At 53.1% G+C, this 10,471-nt stretch overlaps 1 protein-coding gene across 1 annotated transcript; it reads right to left on the bottom strand.

Annotated features, from left to right (window-relative positions):
* Positions 1–1,384: 1,384 nt before the first annotated feature.
* LOC310881306 (pancreatic secretory trypsin inhibitor-like) lies at positions 1,385–6,718 on the bottom strand. Its single transcript, XM_083798489.1, has 4 exons — positions 6,161–6,718; positions 4,675–4,715; positions 3,959–4,071; positions 1,385–1,520 (listed from the first exon to the last, which is right to left on the bottom strand). The coding sequence occupies exons 1-4, from the start codon at positions 6,324–6,326 to the stop codon at positions 1,439–1,441; spliced, it is 402 nt and encodes a 133-aa protein (XP_083654615.1). The 5' UTR covers positions 6,327–6,718; the 3' UTR covers positions 1,385–1,438.
* Positions 6,719–10,471: the final 3,753 nt, after the last annotated feature.

Below are 10,471 nucleotides of genomic sequence, written 5' to 3'. Positions count from 1 at the left end.
GGGACCCCTCCAGGTAAAAACCCTGCTCCGTTTCTCACAGTGCAGCAGAACTGGAAATATCCCAGCGGCAGGAGGCACACTTCCAGGACACCCTTTGTGCCAAGACGTCGAGGCAGTTTGCACTCCTAAGCCCATTTGGGGCTGCCACCTTCGGTGCATTAATTTTACGTGGGGGCACAGCGAGTCATTTTTCATCTCTCCCTTGACCACAGCAGCTCTGGGAAGAGGAGCCCGCATTGCCCCCCCCCGCTGCCCCTCCCCAGCTGCAGCCGGTTTCATTTCTTATTTCGAGCGAGCAGTGGAGCTTCCACTCGGCTCGACCATACAATTTTTTTTGTGCATCAGCCGCTTCTTCAAGGAACACAAAGAGAACTCGAGCAGATGTTCCTAACCGAAGCGGACTCCAGGGTCCGCCACGAACAAACGGTCCGATTTCCTCAGAAACCAGTTCGAGGGACTGACGCCGAGATGCTTCAACCCCCAGCCCACGCCTCGCTTCTGGCACCTCGTCGGGGTGCGGTTGTGTTTGTTTTTTTTTTGGGGGGGGGAAGCTCGGTGCCGGGTGAAGGCTGGGGAGGCAGGGAGGCCGGGCCTCCACCCCGGCAGCCTCCGCACCGGGCCTCCCTCCGCGCACCGGGGGCTCGCCTCGCGCCCCGCCACCCCCGGGGCTGCCCCGGCCTCCACCCGCGGCCCCGGCCTCGGCTGCTTGGCGGAGCAACAGCGGCCTCCAGTGCCCGAACCTCCTCCCGCGGGTGCGAGGCTCGGCGAGGCCGCCGGAGGGAAAAAAAAAGCCCACCCCCGCCCACCCCCCTATTTTTTTTTTGTGTTATAGAAAAAATGCAGCTTTTTTGGGGGGTTTTCCGGGGCGTTGGGTGGTTGTGACCTGCAGGGCAAGGCTCCAGCCGGTGGTCCTGTGCGGAGGAGGCAGGGGGGAGGTCGGCGTGGAGGTGACCTCTGGGACCCTCGCTCCTGGCAAAGGTCTTGGAGCACAGGATTTACTGCTTTGTTTTCAGCAAACGTCAGTGAAATTAATGAGAATGCTAAAATCTCCTCCGCTGGAAGTTTAGGAAGGGAAAACGGAAGTTTGGATGCGATAGGGAGCCTTGCTGCGCCACGGCCCAACGCTCCTTGGGAATGTCCTGGCCTTTTCCCTGGGGCTCCAGCAGTAATTTTTGCTTTTTGAGGATGTTACAGAAAAAAAAAAAAAAAAGAACACCCCCCCCCCAAAAAAAAAAAAAGAACAACAACAAAAAAACAACAAAACCCAAACCAACGACAACAAAACCATTTTACAGGAAGGTTTTTTAAATGTCAGGGGAAGGGATGTGCTGTGTGTGTGAGAAATCCCAGGGCAAGCCATTGCAGTTCTTCCAGTTTATTAGGAGTTTGTAGAGGTGAGGGACGTCTTTGTGACATCTTCTCCAGCATGGTTGCGCTTTTAGTTTTGAGCGGGGTTGGAGCGTGGGGACGGGTTTTGGCACTTTCCCCTGTACTTTATGCGCACATTAGTGTGTCTTTGCCTGGAAGAAAGGTTAAAAATGCCTTCAGGTGCCTGATACACAGCAGAGTCTGGCTCAGGGGATGAAGAAAGGAAGGAAAATACTGCCTAAGTCATCATTTAAGCATTGCACACTGTTGTAGGAAAGCTCACATGTTTTTGACAGGGAGTTCAGGGTTACCATGGACATAGGTTAATTAATTCCAATAAGCTCAAGAGCTGGCACTTCCTACCCCCTCCTGGCAGAATAATTCACCTTTTTGCTGTAAGGACAGATGTTAGGCACCTCTGATGCCTGCCTGGCTGCGGATGATAAAGGTTACGACTTTGTGGGGGGGGGGGGTTGCAGACAAATGCCTGTCATTGTGTCTTGCTTGGGCTTAGGCCTGCTCCCAGCTTCCCTTGCTGACTGCTTCTGCATCAAAGGTGAGGAAAATATTAAAAAGGAATCTGCAAAAAATTGCTGTTATTATTTTTGCCCAGTAGCGGACCTTATTACTCTGGTTTTTTTCTGTTTTCGTGCAGAATCATTATGTTGTCCTATTGGGAGAGATCCACCCGTTTCTCAGGTGCATAGCGAAATGCTGTTAAAGTGATTTTCAAGCTTTTTGCAATTTGGAAAGAAACGCTGCAGCCAGTGGACTGACCACAGGCGACGGGTGAGGCACTGGTGCACAGAGGCCTGCCAGCTGCTCTCGCTGGAGATATCCCCGGGCTCCTTGCAGCCCTCCAGCTGCTGTCAGGCCGGTTGCATGCACCGAACGGCTGTTGGTCCTAACCCCACAGCTTCTTTGCTTGGGATCTTCACAGGGCAGCTGCAGAGCCTGGTGCCTAGAGCCAGAGGGGCAGCTCATTTCCAGCGGCAGCTGCTGGGAGCTTGCACAAAGAGGAGTTTGAAGGAGAGGGGACTGTTAATTTTTAAAGCAGGAGCACCAGCACCAGCTGCTCCCCCGTCCCTTCCCTCTGTGGATACACCGCTAGTTCAGCTGTTCTCATTTTCTCACCCCACACTTTCTCTCCCTTGATCCCCGAGGTCTCCATCCCCTTCGAAGCCAGGCTCAGCACCGGGAGGATGCAGTGTCCCCAACGCCGCTTTGCTCCCTGTGTGCCGGGCTTCGAAGCCTTCCTTGCTCTCGTTCCCCCGCTCCTGGTTCCCGGCCAAAGCCCTAACGATGTTGTGTCTGACGAACCTCCCACCCCCATCTGCTGCACAGCGCAGCCGGCAGCTGGTGCTGGGCTGCTGGCTTCCAGCACGGTCATTACCGCCGCGCCAGGTCATTAACTGTGGCGCCTTCGTTCAGGGGATCCTGCTCAGCACCTCTCTGCCCGATTGCTGCTTCTTTGGCTCTTCAGTGTAAAAGAGCAGGGAAGGAGCAGGGTATGGGGCTGGAGCTCGGGTTAGTGAAGGAAAGAGGGGCTAGCCAGACCAACAAGTCTCATCCAGGCTCTTTTCTTCGGTGGTCTGGACTCTGCTCCTTGTTACTGTAGAGCTAGCTGGGAGGAAATGCTCCTAAAAGCAGAATTTGGCTCCACAGCTCCACTCATCCAGGGACAGAAAAGCTGGAATTTGAGCTCCTGTTAAAGGCATGTCTGCGGGTGGCAAATGAGTGTGTGATCTTGGCCCCAAAACCCTGCCTCCAGCAGGGAAAGTCAAGGGTGAAGCTCCCTTAGCCCCAGAGACTGGGGCACCGGGTCACAGACAAGACTCAGTCTTCGCAACAGGGATTTTCCAACACCTAGTAGCATCGAGTTGGAGGTAGTTCCTTCACTCGTCTGACATGGAGCACTTACAATGTATAAATACACTCCGAATTACATGGGGCCCGAGCCAGATGAAACAAAGTAAGTCCTGCCAGACGCTTCACTTGCTATTGGACCTGGTCTTCTGCTGTCAGTGCAATCTAGCACCAGCACAGATTAAATAAAGGCTTCTTAAAAATAACCAGAGCAAATTGTAACCTTTCATATGCGGAGAAGACAGAAAGCAGAGCTCAGCTGTAAACTGCTGGTGTGAAAAAACAGAGTTTTTCCTCAGCCACCACATGTCTGAGCTCAGCCGAAAAAGTATTTTCCTGCCTGCACGCTAGATCTGGGCAGACTTCGGGGGTTTTGCCATTTGTCTGAGCTCCTGGACACCCGCCAGCGCCGCCGAAGCCATCGCTGCTGCAGGTGTGGGGAGATTTTGGCCGTTTGGTCCCCGTGTGTGGGCAGATGGGGCTGCAGCGCGTGTGCTGTGAGGATCACCCCACGGCCCTCTAACGCAGCCAGAGCCCGCATGATCAGAGCAGCGGGAGCAGCATCTCCGCAGGAGGCCAGATGTGTGCCAGATGTGCTGGGCTGACTGCCCACGCCCCAGCCAGCTGCGTGCTAGCAGCTTGCTTTCTAGGAAATCCCAGGCACATGTGGTACCCTCATCTGTGGGGTTCTTGGACTTTGCAGGGGGTCCGTCCCGATACTCACAGGTTCTGACTGCACAGCAAGCACTCATTGCTGTATAGGACATCATCCGTGCCACAGATGGGGTCAAACATTTTTGTACAACCTTTCCTTAAGTCGTAGTTGCCACAATCTGCCTGGAGACGGAAAAAGATAATGCTGAAATTATTAAACATGCTTTCAGCTTACCAAAAGAGCTTTGCATTCACAGGGTTGTGCATGATTTGTGTATCTTGGTTACCCATTCCAGCTTGCTCAGCACTCTGCTGTGAACTCTCAGAAACGCTGGGACCATGTCACCATTCCTTGGCCAGCTGAACTTCACCTGGCACTCCCAAGGGAATGACAATACTGAGCAAGTAAAGCTCCATGGGCAGTGTTTGACCAGGTTCCCCCCAGTTTTTATTACCCTTGGCCACAGGGATGCCTGCCGTCACATTACAAGCTGTAGAGAAACGGGAGCTGTGATCTTCTTGGAAGGTAACAGCAACGTTCAGCTCTTCATTAAGTTTTCCTCCACGGAGTGTGGGGGAAGTGCAGTGGGAAACCAACACCATCACTGGGATTTTGCTGTGGCACAGCAGGTAGAAGGAGTTTCCCAGGCACCAGCACGTGCTGCCAACCCAGCAGCTCACATTACTTCATTGCATTTAGCAAGTGTGGCTCCCCGGTACACGGGGCAGTGCTCTCTCCCCTCAGCTGGGTATACCCTCGTGCTACACAGAAATGGGAGCCTTCACCTCTGTTCCTTGGTCAGCAGCGCCGTCTGGCTCAGCATCTCCTAGAGAAAATGTGGAGAGAGAGAGAAGACACCTCAGCACCCTTCTTCAGGCAGGCTGGCGTCTTTCACAAAAGATGTTTCAGCCTGAGGAGCGTTCATCTTCACTTTGTGCTTTCAAAGGCCCACCAAATAAGTACCTCCCATCATCTCCTGTTTTGCTGCTGGGTCCCTGCTGCATCTGCCTCTTTCCCCTGGCAGAAAGAGCACGATGGTGCAACTCCCTGTCAAGGCCAGATGCATGTCTAACAACTTTCCGTGGTGTTTGTTCCAGCTGCCAGGGAGCAAAGGTGGCTGTTGTTATCTCTTATAACTTGTTCGTGGGTAGCTGAGAAACCCCTGCTGGTGCTGGCGTGCTCCTGGAGTAAATCCAGGGGGATTTTTCTGGTGCCAGTGGTACCACAAGGCAGCAGAACAAAAGTTGCTGAAGTACTCTACCAGAAGGAGAAGTAAGTAGACCCTGAGGTCTCGCACCAAAGCTGGTGGGAGCGAGCTGTGACTGTGGTGGGCTTCTCCATGGAAATACTGGCCCTGGGCTGGGATGACATGGGTGGAACATGTTGGGGGGGGTGTTTTCAGTCTGATCTTTTCTGGCAAAAAGCAATATGGAGAAGATTGCCTGTAGATCCAGCAGTCACTTACTTAGAGGATTTAGGTGACATCTACATTACCAGCCAGTGCGGCCCAATAGCACTGGGGCTGCAGTGAGACCGTTTGCTGCTGAGGACCTGATGTCTGCGCTGTTTGGTGTTTCAGGGGTTTTACTTTGGACTAGCACCTAGTCCCAGGAGCTGAGTCTCACTATGTGCTTAGCTCATCTAAAAGGAAGCCATATTTTATGCTCAGACCGCTCTGCAATGGCAACTGCAGCACAGTAAATAGGATGACGGGGGACTTGCTTCAGAAGCATTGGGAATGAACCCTCTAATGCAGAAATCCCTGGTGAGCGGGACCTGAAGAGCAGCAACAGCTCGTGTTCTCATCCCTCTGCACCATATGGGATTTTGAAAACACAGTTGGCTTAAATGTTGACTTTGGGAACGAGATCTGCATTTTCCCTTCCATAGATCTGTTTCCTGTCGTCTTGGCTTTGCTTTTTTTAAAACCAGAACAGCACCTATTCCCTCTAAAAGAACGGCACTTTCCTAGAAACCACCAGCTCCCAGACACATTCCGGTCCTGAAGGAAAAGTGTCAGCCCAGCAGGTCTGTTCGTTTTGGGAGCCAGGCACCCTTTTAGAGCCTTTCCATCAGTCTTGCTCGCAGACCGCCGGTTTGGTGCCCGTTGGCCATTGCAGCAAGCCCCGGGGAGCGCTCCCATTCCCTGCCCAGGGCTGGAGCAAGGTCCCAGCAGCAGCTGGCCTGTTCCCAGCCCTGCCTCCCCGTGTGGCAGATGTGGGGGTTTTAGCAAGGAGAGGAAACGGCTCCGAAGCAAAACGTTGTACTCACCTTGGTAGAAGCAGAGTGCCAGGAAGAGGAGCAGGAAAACACCGATTGCCTTCATGGTCAAGGTGATACTTGACTGGAGACAGCAAAGGGGAAACAGGACACGTCTCCAGCTCCCTGAGATCCCACCTCCAGCAGCCCATGCCTGGACCTTTATAACTTTCCCCATCTCTGGCACCACCCTCCGTGGCCAGCTCCACCCCGGAGTCTTGCGGCGACGTTTGACACACAGGGACAAGGCCAGGTGGCAAATGGCGCACCGGTGCGCACAGGGCTGAAAGCCTCAGCACTCGCCATGGAGGTCCCCATCCTTATCGCTGGTGGGGCTGGTGGCAGACAGCCTCGGGTCCGCACTGCAAAACGGGGAAAAAGTGATTTTGGGCAAGAGGCAGGATGGAGAAACGGGCAGGTTGACAAGGGGAATGCATCGGTGAGCTCGATCCCATCAGCAGGAGTAGAGCAGATTTGATTAATGACCCTGCCACTGCCACTCGTGGGGCTCTGGGGTGCCACAGTTCCCCTTCCCGCCTGGACAGATGGAGGCAGCAGCAGGAACCGCTGCCGGAGGGCAGAGAGCCTGGATGTGCCTTGGGCTCACTGTGGCTGCACGCTGAGTGCTGTTATTTCGCCTGCACGTCTCCCCGATGGCAGGCAGGCAGCCGAAATGAGCTCGTTGGGTCAGACGCTGCCCATCTCCCTGCCTGCACGTTGGAGTAAGCCCTGGGGATTTCCTACATTTACTCCGCCAATAGTGCACTGTGGAGAGCGGATCAGTCCCCTGGGTATTAGAAGGATTAATTAATGTTTCTAAAGCACTTTGATATCTCAGCCATAAATCACTGGAGAAGTGCAAAGCAAATTATTACTAATGGGGGCTTATGACTCAAAGACAGATTTTTAATTAGCTGAACAGAAAAAGTCAATGCCAAGAGCAATTCAAGGAGCTGTTTGTGAGACAGAAATCTCAGCTCACGTTGGCAGCTGCTCCACTGTCCAGGGGAGACCCCGTCCAAACGTGGCTCTGGAGGATGCTTTCCCCTGCCAGAAATGTCCCTTGGGAGGCTGTTTATGTGGGGTTGGAGACTTTCCCTGCTTTCACCTGGGCTTCCCACTGCTCTCCCTGGGGCAACCAGCAATACGAGGCTCTTAACAGCCTCTCTCATTTCATTAACTCAGAGCGTAAAGCTGGCTTTAGGTATGACCTCCTGAGCCAGCTGTGAGCAGCTGGGCTGGGTGCTTGTGGTCTCTGTGAGCAAGCAGGAGCCCTTTAGTGTGCCCAGGACAAAGATCCCCATGGCAGCATCACCCTCTGAGGAGCAAGGGAGGGAGGAATCGGTCATTTTTAACAACAGAAGGAGGTTCATCTTGGTCCAGCACTGACCCCGTCGCTCCTCCAACACACCTGGCAGGTGAATAAAGCAGATGGTGCCACGAGGTGCTTTGGTCTCGCTTCCCAAAGCTGGAAGAGGACTTAGCCAAGGCGTTTATGGTTATATGCCAGGCCAACTGGGGATAAGATTTTTCTTTTCAATCTGTAACACATGTAAATAGAGCAGTGCTGAAAAGAGTTTCTCTGATTACCCTTGTTTGGGATGTGCCCACTCATGGTAAAACATATTTGCACATTTTCTAGTTTAGAGAGCCTCACTCTAGCCAGGAAATGTGATAGTTTTGATTGTCCAGAAACAGAAACGTCTTACCTCAGATTCCTTGGAAACATCCAGGCACATCTCCAAACTTGAGTTTGGTGGGTAAATCCTCAGTGTTTATGAAAGCTGCTCCGCAGATGGGAACTGTTGGCTCCTGGGACTTTTCAAGTGTGTATAATGCTGTGGTTTTCTTCTTTCCTTCCTCTGCAAGTCAGGGGCACCGAAGCAGAGACCATCTGCTGACCTCCCCCTGCCTCCTGGACGCTTCTCTCCTCATCCGCCTCTTTTAGGCTCCTGTTTGGTTTGCAGTGACTTAATTTCACGTCTGTGCCACCTCCAAGAGCTGTACGAGATCAAGCACTTTAACACCGAAACAGGTTGAAGGAACTCCAGATTACACAACACAACCAACTGAACTTTATTATTCCCCAGCAAATTGAGCCAAACCAACCAATTTAGGGGCAGTTGCCTCTGCCAAAAGAACAGCATGGGCTGCTAGCACTGCTGCAGCCAAACAGCAGCACGTGAGGGCTTTAATGCGGGTTCTCTGTTAGCAGTTGCCCTCCCTTCCCGAACGCCTCTCCTGGCACCTGTGTGTCGGTGAGATGCCTTCAAGATGTGGGATTTCACATTTTGTGGGATTTCACCTCTCTCCTGATTGACATATTCTACATCCCTCAGGAAACAGAAACGCTTGGGGCTTTTTTTTTTTTTTTGAGTGGGGAGGAATGAAAAAGAGCTGTGAACCGCCACTGTGCTGGGTGCTCCTGGGAGAGGGAGCAGGGAGATGTCTTCAGCAGTGTGGGCTTTCTCGTGATGTGCCACCTTGTCAGAGCAGCCTGTTCCTCCCAACACAGCAGCCGGAGGAGCAGAGAAACATGAGTCAGGCGGCTCCCCCCGCCTGCTGTGCGACTCGCCGAGCTCGGCGCCCGTCGTGGGGAGATGGCGAGGACCTGCAGGCTCCGAAGCTAATGCAGAGCCCCGTTCATGGTGCGGAGTGAAATGCCCGGCTGTGACAGGCTGGAGGAGCACTTGTTGCACCAGGGCTGGAATGTGCTTTTTTTTTTTTTTTTAAGGTTTGATATACTGAGAAAAACCACCAGCGCCCCGGAGAAATTGCAACAGAGTCACCAGTCAAAAGCATTCAGAGATCACAAACCAGGCCCAGATGATCATGAATCACAGCTTAGAAGCCACAAATGGTTCTTAAGCCCCTTCAGAATAATGGCATTCGCCAACAGGCTCCTTTGAGGTGGTTCACATCTTCCAGCCTTCTTCTGAAGCCGAGCGGCACTGGGCTGAAGGAGGAGCAGAGCTGCTCTGCAGTGCCGGGCCTGGGTGCTGGGTGCTAAACGGGCGATACGGCACACTTGTACTGGTGGTGCTGGGGCTGCCTGGGGGCTCATCTGCTGGGGACAGTGGCCAAGGAGCGGCCCCGCAGTCCCATCCCAACCCCTGCCACCAAGCAGTGGCTGCACAGCCCAGACCCTGCACCATGGCCCTGTGCTGGTGGCATCCCAGGGCTTTGGTTGCTTAGGGGAGGTCGTGGTGGCCTTCCTTCAGAGGCATGGAGGCAAAACGTCCTTTGGGGACCTGCGGAAGGATCCTCAGTCCTCGCTGTGTTAACAAGGCAGGCAGGAGGCTTGCTGCTGCCCTGCAATGGCAGCGCTTGGGGTGGGAGAAGTGGAGGTTGGAGAAAGGCAAATGGGAAGCCCAGGAGTGTTACAAGAGATGCTTCCCAAGATTATCAAAGCTCTCTTGGGTCCAAATTCCTAAAGCTGTGCTATCTGCTTGCTTTGCCAGGCCCAGAGCTTGCAGGTTTACCCAGGACCTTGCCTATGGTATCTGAGATGGCTTTGAAAGCAGTCTGTGCAGACAGGGCAGGTGAACAGGCCACGTGGAGTGGCGAGCCCACGTAGGGGAGGAGGAAATCTGTGTGTGTCCTTGGTGCCCGTGGGGAGGCCTGGAGGTCACCTGGAGGAAGGGCAATGATGCAGCTGGATCCACTTGGGCACTGGAGGCAAAGCAAATCATTTTGCATCAGGAAGGTGAGGGCTGGCCGCTGTGCAGGGATCAGCTGTTCTTGTATCCAGGAGCTGCAGCTGAAACACAGATTTCCCACAGAAATAAACACAAACAAACACATAATTTGGCCACTGTTTAATCCATAGTGATTCTGTCTTGGATTCTTTGCCATTAATGCTGTCAAAACTATTTTGTTGCTCTGGGTGCATGGCAGATACTGAGCACTCTGACAGTTTAGGAAAAGGAAATGTCTGACTAGCTGGTGTGAAAATATCACTTATTTTCTCCAGCTGTAGGAGACTCTTTGGAGCCCAGGACAGTATATCAATTTGTTTTCTCCTTTTTCCTGGAATGAAATGTTGTCCCTGGGGCCTTTGGTTTAAGGGGAGGAGGCTGAGCATAGCCACAGGCGAGAATTAACAAATGATCATTCCTACTTTTACCAAAGCTTCTGTTTGTTACCCTTCAACAAGGGCAGCGCGGCCACGATAACGACCTTTGGAAATCTGCAGGCATCGGCGGCTTCGCCTGAGGATGGGTATTGCTGACAACAGTGTCTGAAAACAAAAGCATCGCATAAATCATAGCTTGGGTTGTTCAGAAGAGGCTGTGCCTGAATGCCAATCAAACGCTTCCTGAG

Source organism: Anser anser, assembly GCF_964211835.1.
Source record: "Anser anser genome assembly, chromosome: 14".
Classification (NCBI taxonomy): domain Eukaryota; kingdom Metazoa; phylum Chordata; class Aves; order Anseriformes; family Anatidae; genus Anser; species Anser anser.
Note: the sequence above shows the minus strand (reverse complement) of the source record. Positions and strands in the feature narration are given on the sequence as shown.